We start from the raw sequence: 21776 nt of genomic DNA, 5'->3' as shown, positions 1-21776 counted from the left end.
CTGGCTCGGAGCCACCCAGAGCAGGAAGCCTTGCACTTGGTGAGAGCCTTCCCAGCCACGTGGCATTAACTGATCAAAGGTGACACCCCATCTGGTACCAACTGGACAGTACCAGGCTGCGTCATACCCCAGGCTTATCCCTTCCTGACATCATGCAGTTTTATCAGTGTGAGCGTGACTCTACATAGCACGTGGCTTCTGCATGCTGTGTTTGTGTAATGGGACTCCAGCACCCCTACTTCCCTGGGTGGAGCCTGGCTTCCTTGGCCTGCCTAGAAAACACTTTCCGTGCCTGTCACCAGCCTGCCAAGAGGCAGAAAGGCCATGCAAAACACACCAGTCCTAAACAGGGTAACAAAATGCTACACAAGGCCAGCACAGAGAAACCCTTACTCGGGAGGCACTGCAGAGGGGAGGGGAGGGCTGTGAGGCCAGACAAGATGCTAGATTACACCTGAGCAGGGGTGACAGTTTCTCCTCCAAAAGCTGCCCTGTTGATGGAGTATGGCTGTGAGGGGACCCTGGGCCTGTGGCAGCCTGCCACAACAGCATGCCAGATCCCACTAGAGGGCATCAGGACATCGCATGGGGACTGGACCTGAGACTGCTCCAGTCTCCCAGGAGGCAGAAATATTTAGCCACGGGATGGAAATCACCAAGGCTTGAGGCTCGTAAAGATCCCTAAAAATAGCAGAGTTAGCGTCTCAGAGACTAACATTTATTAACCCACTGTAACAACAAGTACCTTCTAACATTTCCTTTTCTGCTATATGAGATAAAAATACTGGAGCAAAGGACAGAGACACAGGAGAGGCAGCCTATTCCTGCTGGTATTACTGCTGCCTCTGGTCCAGCTGAACAAGTGGGCGGCTGCACTGGAAGTGGCACCAGCAAGGGCTGGAACAAGAGTCCTTCTGTTCTCAGCTCCAGTAGCAAACCCTCCTCAGGGCCCCTCGCCTGAGTACACATCGGTGGCTCCCTGACGCACATCCATTTGCATAATACACAATGTCTAGTGCTCCAGGCCCGCTGGGCCTCTTCCTCTTCTGCAGCAAAACAAAGGCATTTTCTCAAAAAGCTAGCTGATTAAGGACCCATCATCCCAGCAGCAGGGAATAACTGCAGAAGCAATCACATTCACATACAAGCTATCAGCTATTCTCGTAAGACATCCACAGAGGAACAGACACAGGGAAGACAGAGCAGCAGTGGCCACACACTCAAGCACAACCCAGACCCATCTCTTTTCTCCTTCCTTTTGACTGGGAGATTGCCTAGCACGGTCTAGAAAGGTACCACATCCATTTCAATATCCAGGGACTCTCTATTTCAGCAGCACCTAGAGGCTCTGGCCAAGATAAAGGCTACATGCTCCGTAGGCTCCATTAAGCCTGTAATAACAATATGTCTCGCCCCTGCACACCCTGAGCAGATTGGACAATCCAAGTGCAGGAGAAAGAAGGTAGAAGTAATTTAATTTACAGATGAATGGTTAAGCAAAGTGTCCAGCTTCACTCAGGAACTCTCAGTAGAGCTAGAAACTGGTCCCAGATCTCCTTATTCCAAGTCCAGGGCTCCATCAGGCAACTTTCCTCTAAGAACTAAAACAAACTCTAAAGGAGCCAAATGCACTTTTTCTTTCCCCTCCGCAAGGTTCTTGGGGGAATGAGTCAAATGCAAGCAGCTAATGACAACTGCCTTGCAAAGCAGCACCAGCAGAGCTAAGGGGCCAGTCACAGGAAGATGGAAGCTACATGTACTCCAGGAACCTGACTGAGACAGCAGCTGGAAGCCCTAGGGTGATGATGGCCTTCACCAGCAGCAGAGCTAGCACGACCCAGTTCTGGGAAGGTTCCATGGCATTTACAAGTGAAGCACCTGGCAGCTGTGAGGTAGGATAGGGCAGAGAAGGCAGATAGAGAGAGAGAGTCTTGTTGAAAATATGTAAGAATGACATGAATGACATACAACTGGGGTGAGGAAAAAGAGATAGCCTGTGAAAGAGGGGAGAACTGAGAGGGGAGGAACAGAGCAGACACTGAGATCTGCTTCTGCACGTGGCAAGGACCCATGCTGGTCTGAAGCTGTCAGTGACAGCAGCTCCCTTACACAGGCAGGGCTTTACATGCACAAGCTGCACAGCCATTCACTGAGTGGCAAGGTTGCACAGGTTCAGTGGGTCTCTTAAGAATGGCACCCTGGAGGCAAGAGAGACAGAACAAGATTCAGCCTGTGTTACCTGATGATGTCAGAGGCTACGTCTGTCCATGCACATCAGCTCCAACCCTGCACAGAGGCGGCTGCTGCAGAGTGGTCTATCACAAGACATCCAGACACAAAATGAGTTTGACACTTCCTTAACAGGCTGAAGTATATGTGTAATTACAAGAACTATAAAAGCTGTTAAGTCTTCCTGCTATGTTCTTGAGCTATGAATGTCACTCTATTAATAAGCAAAAGCCACATCTGACACTAAGGGGTTGCAGTGCCTGAGATAGCTCCTGTATGCTAGCTAAATAAAAGCTGCCTCCAAAAACCGCAGCAACAGAAATTTCTGCAGCTAAGAGGCCCTTGCACATGAGATCATCCTGACTGAAAAAAAAAAGCGTTCAGTGCCACTTTTGCTGGGTTTCAGGATGATGCAGATAATCCTTTCCTCACTAGCTCTACTCCAGCAACTCTAACTGACGTTTCTAAACTTCTGATAATGCTTCCCTCTCCAACCCTTCAGATCAACCAGCTCCCAGGCAGCGGGCAAGTGCTCTCTTTGAGACCCTGTACTATAGCATAAGGCCACCAAGATGGATGGGTCAAGGACTCAACTCTCACACAGGCTCCACCACGGCCCTGTACCACAGCACAGGGTCACAGGGGCAGGCAGGGGAAGGCTCAGCTCCCACACAGGCACCACTAAGGCCCTGTACCACGGCCCAGGGTCACAGGGGCAGGCAGGGGAAGGCTCAGCTCCCACACAGGCACCACCAAGGCCCTGTACCACGGCCCAGGGTCACAGGGGCAGGCAGGGGAAGGCTCAGCTCCCACACAGGCACCACCAAGGCCCTGTACCACGGCCCAGGGTCACAGGGGCAGGCAGGGGAAGGCTCAGCTCCCACACAGGCACCACCAAGGCCCTGTACCACGGCACAGGGTCACAGGGGCAGGCAGGGGAAGGCTCAGCTCCCACACAGGCACCACCAAGGCCCTGTACCACGGCCCAGGGTCACAGGGGCAGGCAGGGGAAGGCTCAGCTCCCACACAGGCACCACCAAGGCCCTGTACCACGGCCCAGGGTCACAGGGGCAGGCAGGGGAAGGCTCAGCTCCCACACAGGCACCACCAAGGCCCTGTACCACGGCACAGGGTCACAGGGGCAGGCAGGGGAAGGCTCAGCTCCCACACAGGCACCACCAAGGCCCTGTACCACGGACCAGGATCCCAAGGGCAGGTAGGCCAAGGGCCCAGCTCCACGCACCCACCGAGGCCAGGTGGCTTGTGCTCCCCAGAGCACTGCCCCTCCTGCCACTCTCAGTCTGGAGCCGAGCCGAGGCTGGCCCGGCCCAGGACCCCTCCTCCACCACCACCACCACACCCGGGCCTACGACGCTCCTCGCACCTCCGACCTGCCTCCGCAGAGACAGACAGCCGCAAGGCGCATGCGCGCCGCCTGCTTTGTTCTCGAGCGGGACGCCGCTGCGCATGCGCAACACAACCCGCCACGCAGGCGCTGTGACTCCCCCGCGGGATAAGTTTCTCGGCGGCTGGTGACTAATGTCACGCCGTCGCATCTGCGCGTGCGCGGTCAGGGCAGCGGGGCGGCTGTCCCCGCCCACGTGTCTCTTTCCATCCCCGCCCCTTTCACGGGGCCGGCACTGCGCATGCGCGTCCAGAGTACGCCTCGTTCCCGAGAAGGCCGGCGGCTGACAGCGCAGGCGCGGCGCGGGGGGGGGGCGGGCCGGGGCGCCGCCGCGTGCCCGCGCAGGCGCAGAGGCTCGCGGGGTGGTCGCGCGGGAGCAGCGGCGGCGGCGGCGGCGGTGGAGGAGGAGGGGGGCGGTCCTTCCGGCCCCTCACTTCCGGCCCTGGCGCCGCGGCGGACGGTGTGTGCAGCGCCGCTCGGCCCGCTCCGTGCCCGCCCGCCCCGCCGCCGCCGCCGCCCGCCGCCGCCCGCCCCCCGCATGCAGCGCCGCGACGACCCCGCCGCCCGCCTGGGCCGGGGGCCGGGCCCCGGCGGAGCCCGGCAAGGGGCGCCCCCGCAGCGGCGGCCGCCCCGCGGAGGAGGAGGAGGCGGCGGCGGCGGCGGCGGGGGAGGAGGAGGAGGCCGGGGGGCCGCCGCCGGGGCGCAGCCGCCGCCGCTCCTGCCGCCCAGCGCCACGGCGGCCGCCGCCTCGGCCTCGCAGGCCGCCGCCCCCACCCCGCTGCTGCCCGGCGCCTCCGTCAAGATGGAGCCCGAGAACAAATACCTGCCCGAGCTGATGGCCGAGAAGGACAGCCTCGACCCGTCCTTCACGCACGCCATGCAGCTCCTCACGGCAGGTACCGCGGCCGGGGGGGCGGGGGAGGCCGGGGGGCGGCTCCCGGGCGCGGCGGCGCGGGGCCCCTGGCCGCTGCCCACCCCTCGTAACCCTCCTGCCCGGGGCTCCGCGGGCCCCCGAGAGCCGGCACCGCGGAGGTGCGGCCCGCCTTCCGCGAGGGCTCGGAGGCGTTTCTCCTGTTTAATCTCTCTTTAGCCCCCCCCCTGCTTAACGCGGGGCCTGAGGCGGATTAAGCACAAACCTAGAACTTTCTTTTTAATAAGCAGGGCACGGTCATATTGTCCCTTTTTATCCCCGGGGGAAGAGGGGACCCAAGAGAGTGGTAAAAACTGGGGTTTTCCGTGTAGCATCTGCTTAAGTCCATGTGAGGCATGATCCATGTGATCTCTTTGATTTTCTACTCTGGAAGTCTGTATTAGAGCTTGTTTCATGCTTCTGATGAGCCTAAATAGGGAATGGAAATGGCAGTCTTTGTTCTGTGCCCAGACTAGCCTTCTCCTTCCCCATCACCGCTGTCCAATCGCCTGGCGGCTCTGATTTCTCCGTATCTCTACAGTGCAGCTGCTGCACCCGCATTTGGTGGCTGTATCAAGTAGACTCAGCTGCCTCAAGACACTGTAGTTAGCTTAAGAATTGGAACAAGTTAAACAATTTCTGCCACTTACTGCTTAATGTATCTGGAGTGGAGAGCTGGGATGTACTCAGCACAAGAAGGATGTACTCAGATTTAATCTGCAGATGAGCAGAGCGCTTAGCTCTCTAATTGTTACCATTCTGTTTCTAAATGATTTTAAAAAAAAAAAAAAAAAAAACAGTCTTTAAAATACATAATGTTGCTACAGTCGGGGCAGTGTTAGAGACTTCAACTCCTTTAAAATAGGAAGTAATTCTTAAGGCTTGCTGTCTCCCATTGTACAAGTAACTGAGGTATGTCAGTGTCATAACTTCGCATCACTCATGGGCATCTTGATCTCCATAAATCAAATTTATAATCTTATTTGCCATAAATTTAATAATTTTATTAATAAAACCCTTTAGCCAGCTAATGCTCAGCAGTCCAGTGATAATGCCTTTCAGTGAAATGAAACCTAAGGAATTTGCTCATTCTGTGCAAAGAACAGCACTTTCAGCCCATTTAGGGAAGCTTCGTTCACTGAGTGCTGTGATTAGGATTTATGAGTTTTTCATCAATTTAAAAATTGCTGATAGTAGAGTGCAGCTTTGTGAGACTTAGGATTGATCACTGGAAGAGCTCCAGATGCTTCTGCCTTGCTTTCGTTATTGAAAATTGCTGTCCTTTGGGAGCATTCGCTAGGCAGCCAAATTTAGGGTGATCTAAGCAGGAAGCTCATGAGAGCGAATCTGAAATAAAGCCATGGTTTTAGAAGACTCTTTGCACAGATGACCAGCTGTTCCCTAACTGACCTGGATTACTCAGAATTTCTCTACTGCTATGGCACCTTTGAGGATATTATGTTGACAAAGCTACTGGAAATCTTACTTTGGAATTTAGGTCTGGGCCAAAGATTGTAATGCGTATGTGCAGCATGACTTCAGCAAAATGATTTTTTCAGAAAGGTTTTCAAAACGACTGGTCATTGAATGGCAGCAGTATCCCTATGCTGCAGGTTCTGCACTGAAACTAAGGCATCTTGTTTAAAAACATTTTAAAATAGTCCAAAATACTTGTGTGGTTCTAACACTGTTTAGCATTTCTGAAGAAAATCAGTGTTGTGTAGTAGAAAGATGAAGGGCAACACAGTGACATAATTCTAATTCTTGAACAATGGACTGTGTGATCGAAAGGGAGAAAAGTGACTACTTCTTAGGATTCTGTTACGCAGCATCCTGAATAAAATTGAAACTGGGGTTTCTTGCACTTTGGAATATGATCCACATTTCCTCACTTCTGTGATTCAGGGTCTGCATGACTCTCTTCATAGGAACAAGAAGACCCCTTTTTCTTACTTTGATTTTTGCCCTTCGTCTGTTGTGGAGGGAGATGCTGAGGTTTTGAAAGGCACAGCCTTCTCCGCTTTTGTGCGTTGGGAGGATGGGAGACATCCATCAATGTGTTAGCCAGGCATATTTTTTCAAGTTCGTATGTTAACCTTAATAAGCTATTTTCATTTCATGGAAGAACTCTCCTTGAAAACAGCAGGCCTTTTCATTTGTGAGCTTTCAGTGCTACAAATAGATGTGTAAACCCCACCTGCACTCCACTAGCAGATCTCCACATTGCTAGCATCTAATTGGTCCTCATGTTAAACGCAGCCCTTTACCTCCCCAGATGTGTGGAGCGGTGAGGAGGGATGGAGATGGACGGTGAGGGGTAGTTTCAGAGCAATGGGTAGGATGTTAGAGTAAACTCAAGAAGGGAGGAAGCTGTGAGCAATTGGAATTAAATCAAAACATTGCAAAGTAGGGAGCAACTTGAGAAGTTAAAGGAATCCTCAAAAGAGTGCCCTGCTGACTGTGCTGATTCTTGTGCCAGATTCGTTTAATCTGTATGTATTCCTAGGAAGAATACAAACAGTGGAAACACAGGCTGTATGGGAAAGTCAGATGGTAGTGGCCTCGCTGGAGTAAATTGCCAAGGAACCAAATAGTAGGATAGAGATGGGCTGAGGTCAGAGGGGTGATGAGAAACTGTATATAACCCAAAGCAGTAAAATGTCCTGAAGCTTTCTCAGCATGGAGTTAAGGCTGTTCTGAAATGGAGGAGAAATTTCTGTGTTTTCAAGCATGTATCCTAGCCCCCAAAGGAGCTGTAACTGCCGCCTTAAACTTGTACCCAGATGTTGCAGACTGAGGGATATGCTAATAGCATTTTACTGTTGCATTTTAAATGTATTTCCTGCTAAGCAATGCCAACATTATTAGATGCTGATGCTAGCCTGCCTGTCACTGCTGTGACTCTGCCTCCTCCCACTTCTCTCCCAATTGTCCCTACCACCTGTATCATTTTTCATACCTCTCCTCCAGGCTTTCTCTTCCCCCTCCCACCCCTCCATGCTTGAGCAGTATTTCTTTTCTTCTCCATGCCCCTTTTCCCTGTGATAGTGGCAGTCCTTGCCTTTTCCAGCAAAGCTCCAAAGCAGAGCTCCCTGCATATGAATCCCAGTATACAGGCTGGAGGGTGGGGGGTGTGTTCCAGGAAGAAGTGGGAGGGAAATGGTGGGGTTAGACTTGGCAAATTCTGCTGCTTCCACTGTTAGCTGAATTTGTCCAGGAATGGGTCCCTGATTCCTCTCCTGTGAAATCAAATTAACCAGGGAGCAGTGACATGGGAGAGATGGAGCTCTGCTTCCTTCTAGATGCCCCTGTTCCCCCCCACAAACTCTATTTTTCGGGGAGCATGGGATCAGTATTACCATAATTTTAAGATAGTACTGCTGGTATCAGTATTGTGAAGGAATAAGATGGTATCTCTGCTTACAGAGCATAGGTGTGCTGCAGGACAATGTTTAATGTTTCCTTTGTTAAGGAAAAGCTTGGGCTTAGGTCAGGAGTAGCACTATGGCTGCTGAGCCTCCTCCTTGTGAAGCAGCAGTGTTACCAACCCCCTTTGCCTACCCCTTAGGATTTCTTCTGAGACAATGCAATCACTGCCCCACATGAAGTCCTGGAAACCACTGCCACACATGCTGCCAGACTGCTGACATTCCCCGTGGCAAGAAGGTAACCTTCTGCTGCACCTCTGACACGGCTTTAAAAAATCAGCACTGAAATGAGGCATGCTTAATCCCTCAAGGTATATGTACGCTTCTTCATATCAGTAAGTGGTCTGACAAACTGCTACCACTCATCGGTTCATTCAGTACTGCTTCGTGTTGCATAGCTAATATGCCAGAATGCATACAGATAACGCTGGAATCCAGATCAGTAGGACACGTCACAAGCGGCATGTTTTTAGTCCTTCTGCACACTGCTTTGCAGACCTGGAATTTGTCTGAAGGTGTGAAGGGAGCTGCTAGGTCACCTATGCTGACCTGGATAACAAAAGCTGGAGAACTTCGAGTTGTTCTGCTGGGGTAGGGTTTTTTCTCCTCATATCTTTTGGATTTCGTTTGAAGGCTTGGCAATGGCGAATCCGATGCTTCTCTCGGAAAATGGTTAATGATCTGTTGTCCTTGTAGACCAATTCCCAGACCTTGTTGCTACTGTTGCAGGAGGCAGGATGGATTTTGCTGTGTGGTTGGTGTGAAATGCAATTCACTGGTTTTCAGAGGCTTAATTTGATCACTTTGTGTGTTTTAGCAAGATGGATGCCTCTGGTAGTTTAACTTTGCATTAAGAAATTTTGAGGATGCCTTTATTTTTAATAGGTGCATAGAAAGTACTTTGTTATTGTGCAGAATACATTTCCAGAAACTTACTGTGTTTGCAGAAGCAAAATATCTGAGATGGAATCTCATTGCACTAGAGGATCTAAAGCTATGTTTAGCCAATGATAAGGCCAACAGTGCAATCATTAGTTTCCAAAGCCTTGTTTCTTTGGTGTATTATTATAGTAAAAATTAAAAACCTGTAAGTAAAACCAACCAAAGCAGACAGCTCTTTTGCTTATTTTATAAATTTGATGGTGCTTGAACTTGTTTTTACCTTTGTATGGCATCTTCAGAAAGTTATTTCTTTTTAAAGCAAAAATCAAGCTATCCTTTTCAAAGCCTATTAGATCCTTTCTTTTTTTTCCCTTTTTTTTTAATTTAGGAGTTATGATAACATTTGTAAGGGAGCCAACATGTTGTTGCAAGTAGAACTACAAAATTTAGGGTTTTTTTATGCAATATAATCTCCAAGTTCTATAATTAGATCTCTAAACTAAAAACTAGTTTGTATTAGCTTGACCATAATTGATAATTTAAAATATTGATCATTCAGTCTGTTTCCTTAGGCTTGTTGATTGCCCACCTAGTTGTTTGACTTTCTTGCAGTCTGCATCATTCCAAATATGCCAGTCATGCCTCTCGACGCGTTAGGCTGTGGTTTCCTGTCCAGTCAGAACTTTATGGTAACCCGTTGTTCCTATTTGTTTGGATTACATGGACGTAGTGCTAGGTGGAATGTCAAGTGCCAAAACTGTGAGCATGGAAGTGAAAATTCTAAATATCTAAGTATATAGTTTCTGACATGGACTGAAATCACAGGAAAAACAAGATATTGCAGCTGTCTTCTTTAAAACATGGTAAATGACTAAGCAGTCTTCTGTTTCGTTTCTGTCTTGCAGCTTTAATTCAGTTATGTGTATAATCCTCTGAAAGCCTCTCCCTCTCCCTGCCCCCCTGAGATGTGAGAAGTTGTATTTAGAGCACTTTCGACTCAGAGAGGAGATATTTATAGTTCTTGGGTTTGCTGATGAAACTGCATAATTTAAGGAAGGGTCATGCTCCTCAGCGGATAGTCACCTGTGAATAGGTTGTGGTGGCTGCGCATGGCGTGACAAAATTTTTGATTGGACTGAAGAGTACAAAATGGTTTACCAATAATTTGGGATTGACAGTGATGCATTAGCTCCAAATTCTGGCGAACTGGCTGTCTTGCTATTGGCTATCAAACAGAAACTGCACATGACCGGACATCTGTGGAGGAAAAAAAAGGCAGTCAACTGTGAGCTGTGTTCTTCTGCAAAACTTTGGGACTTGATGTTTGTCTTATTCAAGGAGAAGGACACTTATGCCCCTAGCAGTAATGAATTTGGTGTGAGAAGCTGTGATAGAAATGTCTTCCTTGAAGATGATCTTCAGTCTTTTCCATTTGGGTTACCCTTTATGGGATGCCAGTCTGCTGTCGTCTCTCACTGAAAGCTTAATTTCTTGTCAGATTTGAGAAAGCATGTACTAGTTGCTAATTGACCTACCTTAATAACCTAGTTCTAGAATGCTATTTGGTCTCTGCTCCAGGTTCCCCTTCTGGCTGCATCGGGCTTCAATTCAGTCAGGCCACCTCAGTGTTTTTCCAAGGGTCTGTAATTCACAATAGAAAATTAAAAATCAGAATCCGTGACAGATGAAAACTTAAGAGTTGCATTTAACTCTATCCAGTTAAAGACTTCTGATATTTATGGTTAATATGGCTGAAGCTTACAACTTAAAACTCCAACAGTTATGAATTGCTTGTGTGATAAATATGATAAAGGGGCATTTGTTTAATTCAGTAGAGTTAATAACAATTTAATAAACCACTCCAAACTCTAGGAATGACACTAATTTTAGCTTCTATTTGTTAGGAATGTTTGCAATATGACTGAAATTCATAGCTAATTCAAAAGTGTCAGTGTGTGTTGGCACACCTAATCTACTTAAATTACACATTGAAAATAGTGCATCAGCTTGAATTATAAAAATTTGCCTGAGTAGCAGATAGCTGCTGTATTGAAGTGAGTGTTTATAGTTGGGCGTGTTGAGTATTTTCGGTGTAGCTTAGAGGAGTGTCTATGAGTTTGGGGACTGACAGAGGAAGGCCCAATGCAAGTGAGGTACAGGACTATGCTTAAGGTTTCTTGCTCTTTAATCTATTGAATTTTTGCATAGGATGCTTTCTGCTATTCTTTCTTATCGCTGTTCATTATCTTGGTTTTGGTTTTCTGGAATTCTAGATTTGAAGGGAAGGGAGAAACAAGCTTGGTTAGCACTAAAAAGGCATTTTGTCTGTCCGGATTCCATTATCGTAGAATCACAGAAATCAGTAAGGTTGGAAGGGACCTCTGGAGATCAAAATTAGAAATGTTCATATATTCACAGAGAATAAGGGTGGTATGTCCTGCCATGATTCCAACTCTAAAATGTTGCTTGTTTGAGGAATATAAGCAGCCCTATTTTTATCTTGTTTAGAAATTGAAAAAATTCAGAAGGGTGAAACAACAAAGAAGGATGAGGAAGAGAACTACCTGGATTTGTTTTCCCACAAGAATATGAAACTGAAAGAACGAGTTCTGATACCTGTCAAACAGTACCCCAAGGTGAGGGCCAGAAAATAGCTTACTGAATCTCTGTGTTTTGCTTACTTTCTAAGGACTTTTATGATGGACTGCTAGTGATAGTAGCTGTTAAAGTGTCATTGGGAGTTAAGCCACTGTTCTGCTACCACTATGGTATTTTTCCTATGCAAACTTGCAGGATCTTACTTCTAATATTTTACATTTCTAGAGAGTCTTGAGATGAAGCTAAATGGTGATGCATCATTTTGATCTTTCATTACTGGAATAGACTTTGCGTATGCAGACAGTTTTACAGTGAAAACCATGTTGAACTCTTAAAACTTGCTATACGTTAAAAGACTGGAGAATAGAAATTAGAATTAAATACTTAAACTAAATTGCTTGATTTTTCTGGTGGAGTGGTTTTTCATGAAAAGAATGTTCTGGAACTTACATTTTCCTGTGCAATTTTTTGTCTGAATTTTTGTGAGGCTAGGAGAAAATGCTCTGACTAAACTTTATCAACCAGTGTAACATTAAGAGCAGCTTTTGCTAAGGCTGCAGAGCTTTGAAGCTAAAATAGTGTGGTTTTGTTTTTGTTTTTGTTTTTTTTTGCTTTACAGTTCAACTTTGTTGGGAAGATTTTAGGACCTCAAGGCAACACCATCAAGAGACTTCAGGAAGAAACTGGCGCTAAGATATCTGTGCTTGGGAAGGGCTCAATGCGAGATAAAGCAAAGGTGAGGATATCATCCTTGAAATATGTATTAATGCATTTCACATTGCTGTGAAAAGTAAGTGAAGGAAGTAGAAAGTCACCACTCCTAAATTATCTTGTGTGTTAGGAGCAATGTTGATTGGGGTAGAAGTGATAATTGTTCTCTTTGTGAGTATGGCTTACAGAGACCAGTCATCTTTGATATCCTGTACTTTTGGAGGCAGAGATGAACTTGAGATGTGTTATACTAAACTTGTGAACTACAAGTTTTTAAAGTAAAAAATTAATTCCAAATGGTGAAAAGCCATTTGCTAAAGTAGTGTGTTTCCCCTCTAGAAACAAAACAATTCCTTTTCTGAGCTGTCCCCTCTGAAATCCTGATATTTTTTCATGGTTCACTGAAGATGTCAGAGCAATATGTTCCTGCTAATCTTTAGTGAATCATGAAGTACCAGGAGTCTTTTTGAGCAGAAAAAATGGAATGATTTTTTTTCTTTTTGCTTGTTTCTAAAACTGAGCTAACAAACAGTTAACAGAGCTGTAACTTAATTTAGCTTTTACTTTAGAAGCATAAGAAGATTTTTAATTCTTTCTTTAAGAAGCTAGAATAAATGAAGCTGAATGAATGCAGGTATCTAAGAGCAGAGCTGAAGATGGTTGTTTGAGGCATTAGACATTATTTTTCACTGTAAGTAGTGCCCCGGGCAAGAAGGTGGTATAGAAGAGAAGGAACATTGCTTGTGTGTGCTTAATCTCCTGGAGAAGGTTGCTGATACCAAGGCATTAACAAAAGTATCATGATCACCTAAAAAGGCAAATATGAAAAGCTGGAAGATGTAGACTTGCAGGTGGCTTTTTTATACAGCTGCATTCCTGTGTGCTTAGCCTGTTACTATAATCTGTAGCCAGGCATGGCTAAAAAGCTGTAACAGACATTTTCTGCTAAGGATTAAGAAACAGAAGAAAAACAGTTTCTCTGTGTCTTACTCAATTTTGGGACTCTCTAATCTGCTCTCTTTCAGGAGGAAGAACTGCGTAAAGGTGGGGATCCTAAATATGCTCATCTAAATATGGATTTGCATGTCTTCATTGAAGTTTTTGGACCCCCATGTGAAGCTTATGCTCTAATGGCTCATGCCATGGAAGAAGTCAAGAAATTCCTTGTTCCAGTATGTTTACTGATGCTCTTTTCTTCTTGAGGGAAGTAGATGGGTTGTGAATCTGGCTGTAAGTTTGGGTAAGATATACATAATGTAAGGCTCATGTTTCAGGAACGATGTAGCTGAGGAAGCCTGGAGCTGCAGGAGTGAGTGTGGCAGCTTAAAGTGACCCAAATAATCTTGCTTAGTGGCGTATATTAACTCTATGACAGTAACTGGGGGGGGGGGGGGGAACGCTTTCAAAGCAAAACACTCATTGTATAGAGCACTTAAGGAGCAAGTCTTTTTCTTTCCCATTACTGGTCGTGGACACTGGGACAGGTGGGTAGCTTTTCTAGCTCCATGTGACAATTTAGCAGGAGAATATTTTTAGCTGTGCCTGGCATGGAAGGAGACTTCTTGATTGCTTCCTCTCAGTTGGAACTGCGGCACAGAAAACTAGCTAGGTAACTTTGGTCAGATCAGAAACTGTAATTGTACAGACATCTTTGCAGAAGGTTCTGTGCTGGATAGAGGTCAGAGGAAGTGGAGGATTACTGCCCAGGTACCCCAGTAGCAGTATTGTGGTGAATTTCTGGGATGCATCTGTTTAATCAATATTTCTTCTGCTTTAAATGTCTGTGATGTGAAGCAACCTTTTTGCCATTTTTACAGATGACATTTCTTATCTGTCTGGGGATGTCTTACTGTTCAAGCTTATAAGACCTTTACCAGTAGCGATACATAATGCAGTAGTTCTAGAATATCATCTCTTAAGAACTGCAGAGTTTGAGGGAGTGTTTCATGTGTTACTAAAATGATAGTGTAGCTCACTAAATTAGGAAAAAACAAAATGGGAAGGAAGTACAAAGTGCTCCCTCCTTCTGCCTAGCTCAGCCTGTAATTCTGTAGGTCGAAGAACCAGCTGGTACAGAACTGAATAGATCCCAGTGTCGTACCCCTTTGTTTGAGCTCAGCTGTGACTAGTGAGCTCAGATGTTCTGCCTGAAATACAAAGGGCGGGTGGAACCCAAGAGCAGTAGGTAGGGAAGTGTGAAAAGCATATGGATACTAGATGATTTGTGCGAGTCTGTCATGGAGAGGAGGAGTGATTGGTATGTGAAATGCCTTCGAAGGAGGGAGGTCGTCTTCAAGGAGCCCCTGGGATGTACAGAACCTTGTCTTGCTAAAGCAAGTACGTAGCTTGCTATTTAAAGTGTCCTATCTATTGCTGCCTTCAAACAACATGTTAAACTTGTGAAAATTGGCAGAGAAGTCGCTATGGAAGCCAGCAGTGCTGTGAAGACACATCTGGTAGGAGACTTCTTGCTTTGTGGTGTTGCCATGACAGCACGAAGATCCCCTCTGACAAGATTGGTAGTGCAAGGCCCAGCCTGCGTGAGACTTTAGGGAAAGGGTGGGGTAGAATGACTTCTGCAAGGTTACTAGAGATTTGTGCTAATTCCTCAAGCTAGATCCCCTGGGGAAATAAAAATGCATGGAGCAGAAACATACTGTGTTGTTAAGAATGTGAAAAGGCAGCCTGGATTTGCAAATTGGTATTTACTGTTCATCATGCTGCCTTCTGTCCTGTTCCTTCCGTGTGCTGGGAGCACAGCAGTATACGGTGATGTTGCACAGGCTCGTTGCCAGCCAGCTGCCTTTAAAGGGGAGCTGTAGGTGCTTGAGGTGAGATGTCTCACCTGACTTAGCCTCTGACCTCTCCAGCGTTTGCAAATAGATCTTGCTGATATCCCTGAGATACCAAACATGAGATGGCTCCAGTATTCCTGTGGGTGAGGTTCCCTTTTCACAGGGACTAGCTGTAGTGCCCCACTGCAGTTCCCCGCTGAGAAGGGTGGGATGTGCCTTTTTTGGCTGTTTTGGGGGAAGCTGGCAGTTGTGCATTGCTGCAAGCTAAGTAGATCTCAGTAAAATCAGATTTAACTTAGGAGTATTTGGTAATTTTTCTTCTAGTGTGACAGTCTTTGAGCTCTTGGAGCACAGACTGGCTAGTTGTTGTTTGGAGTTGACTCTTTTTCCATTTCAGGATATGATGGATGATATCTGTCAGGAGCAATTCTTGGAGCTCTCCTATCTGAATGGTGTGCCAGAGCCAACTCGTGGTCGAGGAGTCCCTGTGCGGGGAAGGGGAGCAGCTCCACCGCCACCTCCACCTGTTCCAAGGTATCTTTCCCAAAAGCACGGTCCTGGAAATGCTGTGTCTTGCTCAGTTGCACTGAGAGAGGAGGTTAAACTACTTGTTCTTGCACATCAGCTGTTGGCCTTGAACCTTGGTTTTTGACCAGGGCTTTTTGGCTTTCTGCTTTGAAGGCTTGCTTTTAGCAAATGGGCATCAAATGTTTGGTAGGTTTTGTGATTCTGCAGTGTGACTCAGCTTAATGAATGTCTGTATTCTTGTTATCAGAAATTAGTAGCGTTATAAAGTAACCTTGCAAAAATTGGAAGAATGGATAGATGGTGAAACAAACCCTACATGTGATTTCACAGGCCAAGCTTTTGTTTCAGTAGTCTTCAGCAGAATAAGTACTTGCAATTTAAACTGATCTTTCTTTGAAAGTCATAAGATGCTGTTATTCTGTCATTGCTGTCAAGTCATTGGGCTAAATTGGTGATGAATCTATGTTACTGTAGTTGTTTTGCTATGTAGTTCATGGCGAGGGAGAACTCTTTGCTTCTATCTGAATGTTTACCCAAAAACATCCCTGTTCAGCTCATCATTGATCTTTATTTTTTGGAAGTCTGGCTGATCTTACTAATTACTGATAGAAGGTTGTTTAAAATGAACTTTGAGAAATGGTTTGGCCCCAGTTCTGCAGTAACAGGAGCTGATGGCAAGCTCTGTTAATCAGATTCATTTCTTTGTACATCTAATGCAGCAGAATCCCAGATGAGCTTTTTCAAATCCTACAATACAGCAATATTAACAGTTCTTATATGTTCATTCTTGATAAGGAAATCATGGCTTAGTCAATGATAATTGTATTTATCAAGTAATCCCATTTTATAGTAGGTGTAAGAAGCACATATATTGCCTTCAGTATTCAGAACATGAGCAGTAGAGCAGTAGCTCTTCACAATCCTTTTCTTCCTTTCCAGGGGGCGTGGTGTTGGTCCTCCTCCTCCTCCTCCTCCTCCTCCTCGAGGGGCCCTTGTGCGAGGAGCCCCAGTGCGGGGTGCCATTGCTAGAGGAGCTGCTGTAGCCCGTGGAGTACCTCCTCCCCCAGCAGTAAGGGGTGCTCCTGCACCAAGAGCGCGTGCAGCTGGCATTCAGAGAATACCGCTTCCTCCTCCTCCCGCACCAGAAACCTATGAGGAATATGTAAGAAACTATATATACTTCTTTTTCTTTCTTTTCAGCTAGCTGATCATGTGTTTCATGTTCATATTCAACATTATTGAAATAAGGGCTAACAACAGTGAGATTGCAGTGGAGAAGTGACCATCAACGAAAACACTGGTATTGTGCTGGGTGACCTCAGCTGCCTGTTTAGTTGTCAGAGAAGGAAACTGCTACTGTCATAAACACATGGTAAGGGGTTGTTACAGTAAAACCAAAATGTGCGCAAGATTGCACACTGGCATAAGTATTTGTGCATGGTAGAAAAAGTGCATCAGTGAACTTCTGCAAGAAAATCCTTTGAGCCGGGGGCACCGAGGCTTCTTGTTGCCCCTAAAACCTTTAAGTTAAATATATTAAATGAATATAATGCTGTTTCAAGTCATATAACCAAGCACCTTCCTCCCTCGAAGCTTATCATATAGTATTTGCTCTTTATGTTCTAAAGGGAGAACAAGATGACTGCTTTTGGTACACAGCAGCATTTGGGGGAAACATCACAAATATTGAGACTTTTCAAAGTATTGTTTGTTCTGTCAGTAAAACTTTCCAGTTTTACCTGTGGAGTCAATAAAAATAAATAGTTTTTTTTGTTAATCTGTGTTGGACAACACAGGTGCACCTCAAATCCATGTGTCAAGTGGTTTGTAAGTCAACTGTAAGCTTGGTCATATAACTGACTTTAAAATGTGTTGTACATATTAACGTAGTTCATTCCTTCAAAACTACAGAATAAAGCAGTTTTTAGTGGCCTATCTCTGTTTTGTGATGGAGCCCCTCCTCTGTGGCTGTCAAGGATTCACGTGTTCCTTTGAAAGCTACAGTAGCTTAAATTCAGTTTTGTCATTACCCTTGGCCAGGAATTAACCTTTGGTCCTTCTGTTAACACAGTTTGTAATCATCTGTTTCAGGGCTATGATGATGCCTATGCAGACCAGAGCTATGAGGGGTATGAAGGCTACTACAGCCAGGGCCAAGGGTAAGTTCGTTTGTCTCCTATCTGAGAAAATTATGCATGTTTTTTTCTTTTTAAGTGGAAAAACTTATTTCTGAGTTCGAGCAACAGGGAAAGTGCCTGTTCTGCTGGAATCTAGCAGTGCGTGTCAATTAGCTTTTGGGAGTGTCCCAGTGTTCTTGACTATTCTGTAAAAGCAATAACCAGACTTAACACAATTGTGAACACATATTGAACTGTGAACTATTGTGCATCTTTGCTTTTCAAGTGTTTGTGCAAGTTGTGTTGGTTTAGAAATATTATTTCAGCACTGTATAACCAGCTTAATTACTCTTCCAGGGACACAGAATACTATGATTATGGACATGGGGAGGCACAAGAAACCTATGAAGCTTATGGTATGTCTGGGAATACTGTTGTTGTGGTAGGGAAGGGGCTACACAAGTTTGAGAATTGTTTGTAGCTGATTAGCTATTTTTCAGTGCCACTCCACATTCCTAGCAAAAGCTACTGATACTTAGAAGATCCTGTAGTAGACATGAATGTTTACTCCTACAGATGTAAACATTCATTAAGGCAGAATATTTACATCCTATAGATTTACCTAGATCTAAACAACCAAAAGGACATTTTTTAGATTCTTATCCTGATGGTCACAAAGGTGACCTTTTTAAAATTCTAGTCTTTAACTATAGCAATACCTTTTAATTTTCTTGTAGATTTAGTGTTTTAAGAGCTTTGGATTTCCACCCACAACACCACTTTTGCAGCAGTCTAATTTTTATGGATTGTATTTTGTTGAGCTAGATGAATGTACACTTCCATCAGCTTCCTTATCCTTAAAACCCTTCCAGTTGATGTTGACTCGGTACTAAACATTTGCTTGAAAAAGGATTTAAATGTGATATTAAGGCCTCTCCTTGACAATGTGGAACATTTTGGTCAAAATGACTTGCATGTAGTCTATAAAGTTTGGCTAATTTAACTTAAGGCTAGCAACTCAGGCTAGTCTAAGGGGTACGGGAAATTGATTTAACCAAAACTATCTAAATTGCTAACTGTTGAAAACAACAGGCCTTATATTTGAGATGCTTGTAATAAAGGATTGAATGACTGCTATTTTTTAAGCTTCTTCTGGTATTCAAGCTTATGAATGACATCTGCATGTAGGAGTAAGTAAGACTTGTTTTCCCTTCTCTGTAAGCAAGCTGAACTGTAAACAGTTGCAAAAGTGAGCTGCTTAATGGCATGGAAATATGCTGTATTGACAACTGTCCATTTAGCAGAGCGTCAGTTGCCTGAAGGTATAGATGACTTCAAGTGGAGATGATAATGACCAACAGGAAGGGCCTTTCTGGGCTTCTCAGAAGCAGAGGGAATCCCCTTGCCATCCTAGTATTAGGGAAACCACATTGTTAATGTAGCAGTGTCTTCTGCTTTGAGTGAGCAGAAAACAAGGCCTTCCTCTAGGTGTTCTCTGCTCTGTGCTTAACGTTGTGCAAGGTTCAAATTCAGGCGCCTAATCAGAGATGCTTTTCCAATCTAAGATGAACTTGAATAGACAACTGCTGTCAGTAATGCTGAGTATCTTTTGTGTCTCTGTTTGGAATGGCTGTTAAATGATTTGGTTTGTTGCCTGTGTTAGTCGCACCACACAAAGAGACTTTTGTGTGTCCTATTTGGTAGGAGAGCAGTGTTGTTGTCTGGGATATGAAGGCCAAAATGCTTGTTGTACACTTGGCATTAAGTTGCCACAGCTAATCTCTTTATCCACAATAATTTCCTTTGATCTTTGCTTTCATGAAAACAAAAGTAGAAAAAATAAATTGTTAGGTCAGGATGGAGACAGTTCTGAGGAGATTCGAATGTGTTCCATGGTGGTAGGGAATAGCCTGTTGGGTTGTCTTCAGGGGTTTGAACGCATACTTCCATCAACGGGTGGCTATGGAGAGAATGGCAGACATGCACATGTGAGTATTGCAAACACATGCCATAATGAAAGCTGAGCTGAAATTTGGGGCTAGAACTCGTTCCGGATCAATAGGATTGGAACTTGCTTCAGTTTTGGCTGTCTTGAGTATTTTGTCCTATCAGCAGCATATTAATGCTACTGCAGTGGCTAGCAAGTTATGACTGGTCTCAAGAGGTAAGCAAATGCTATGGTGTCTACTGCTATAAATTTTCCTGGTAGTTGCACAAGGGAAGGAACATCAAGTAACAATAGAAAGCGGACTAATGCTTAAAAGTTCAGTAAGAAGCTGTGCTGTCCTAGAGCGGTGTTAGCGACTTAGTCATTCTGGCAGTCTTTTCCAATGAGACTTCCTGCTTGGCATTTTGGAAGAAGAGAAATGCTACCTGTAGCAATATCCCCCGCACAGTCAGAGTTCCGGAATTGTAAAATGCTGCTGGCTCCCCATCTGAAAGGGCTGGGACTGTTGTGGACTTAGCAGTGGCTGGCTGCCAAAACTGCTCCACGAATTGGCTTCAGCTCTGATGAAATTAATTACTCATAAAAGGCATCAGATTTGTCCAAGCCTGAGCTTAGTAGGGGTGTCAGAGCTGTAGGCTTCCAGGGGATTGCTGTGTGAGTTGCCTTTTTCAATACTTTTAAAAAGATGTGATTGAAAATAGAGTTTTTTTTGGAACTTCAGGGAATTTGTAGATACATTTTAGTGTCAAACTGCTTCGAAGCATGACTTACAAAGCCATAGAAACCAGCAAAATATTTAATGTTCTACTGCAAGTTGATTCCAGCGTTGGAGCTAGGCCCCTCTGACTGGCACCAAGTGGTGCTGCTGCTCCCTGATGTACATGTCGACCCAGAATGTGATGTGCTGTTGCTCTCTTTTCTGCAGGCCAAGATGACTGGAACGGAACGAGGCCCTCCCTGAAGGCCCCACCAGCTAGGCCAGTGAAGGGGGCTTACAGAGAGCACCCATACGGACGTTATTAAACACAAACATGAGGGAAAAATATCAGTTATGAGCAAACAGTTGTTACTGATTCTTGTATCTCCCAGGATTCCTGTTGCTTTACCCACACCAGACAAGTAATTGTCTAACTGTTTTTCTTCGTGGCCCTTTTTCTCCCACTCCATCCTCACCCTGCATTCTGGCTTCTGTACGTAGTATTTTAAAATGAGTTAAATAGATTTAGAGGACCGACTTTAATTTTTTTTTAAGTGTGTAGATTGCTTTTCTTTCTTTGTTGTTTAGATAAACACAACTGTACCTTTTTTAATAAGAAAAAGTTGAGTTAAAATGTTAGTTTCAAAAGTGACATGCTTGCGTAACAGTTATGAAATTAAGGTTTTGTTAACCTTTTAAGTTTGGTTTTAAGCGACCCATAAAAGTTGTAGTTGCAGAATCCCAAAGTAGGCTACATTTCAAAATTCAGGGCTGTTTTTAAGAATTTAAAATCATAATGTAACGGTAGTGGCTGCCACCGTTTAAAAGTAACCACAGATATCAGACTTTCCTTAAAAGCAGATTGCTGATGAATCTAAAGTTTAAATTTTAATACAGAGGATCCTCAAACAAATTAAATAGCATTTTTTTTAAAGTTAATTGACTTAAAAGAAAAAAATTAGGTTTGTAAAATTGACTTTTCTTATGTGGGTTTTGAAATCTAGCCCCGAACATGCAGTGTTGAGAGATGCTTGGGAAGCAGTTTTTCCAATGTAAAGGGGTTCTTAGCTTGGTTCTATATGAAGAACTTTTAAGAGAAGAATAAATTAAAGCATGGCTTTAATTGCCCAGTGATTGATAATAGCTTATTAAAAGAGTAGGTCTGAACTCTGTAAAATTACAGTGTTCTCATTTTTATAGTATTTGGCAGATAATACAGTACGAGTTTAAAACTGATACAAATTGTCAATATTAGCAATCCCATTGATTTGTTCAAGTGTATCTCAACACTAGCTTTACATAAAAAGGGACACTGCAGCTGAAAAAAAAATGAGGAAAAACTTCACTTTGTACATAGGTTAAAGTCCTAATTGGATTTGTACACTGTCCTCCCACTCTGTTCTTGAAGATTAAATGCTACATGTGTAAGTCTGCCTAAATAGGTAGCTAAAACTTGTCAAAATGTCTGCCGCAGTTTGTCAATAAAGTTTAGTCCTTTTTTAATCAAAGTAAATGTGATGAATTGTCA

At 44.7% G+C, this 21776-nt stretch overlaps 1 protein-coding gene across 1 annotated transcript; it reads left to right on the top strand.

Moving 5' to 3' along the window:
* Positions 1–4172: 4172 nt before the first annotated feature.
* On the top strand, positions 4173–21761 carry KHDRBS1 (KH RNA binding domain containing, signal transduction associated 1). The gene is made up of 9 exons (XM_062594256.1): positions 4173–4530; positions 11363–11490; positions 12072–12188; positions 13189–13335; positions 15356–15492; positions 16426–16648; positions 17578–17645; positions 17961–18019; positions 20477–21761. Exons 1-9 carry the CDS (start codon positions 4173–4175, stop codon positions 20572–20574), a joined length of 1335 nt encoding a protein of 444 aa, XP_062450240.1. The 3' UTR covers positions 20575–21761.
* The last annotated feature ends 15 nt before the right edge of the window (positions 21762–21776 follow it).

Source organism: Rhea pennata, chromosome 23, assembly GCF_028389875.1.
Source record: "Rhea pennata isolate bPtePen1 chromosome 23, bPtePen1.pri, whole genome shotgun sequence".
In the NCBI taxonomy this organism is placed as follows: Eukaryota; Metazoa; Chordata; class Aves; order Rheiformes; family Rheidae; genus Rhea; species Rhea pennata.
The sequence above is the reverse complement of the archived record's forward strand: the minus strand, read 5'-3'. Positions and strand labels throughout refer to the sequence as shown.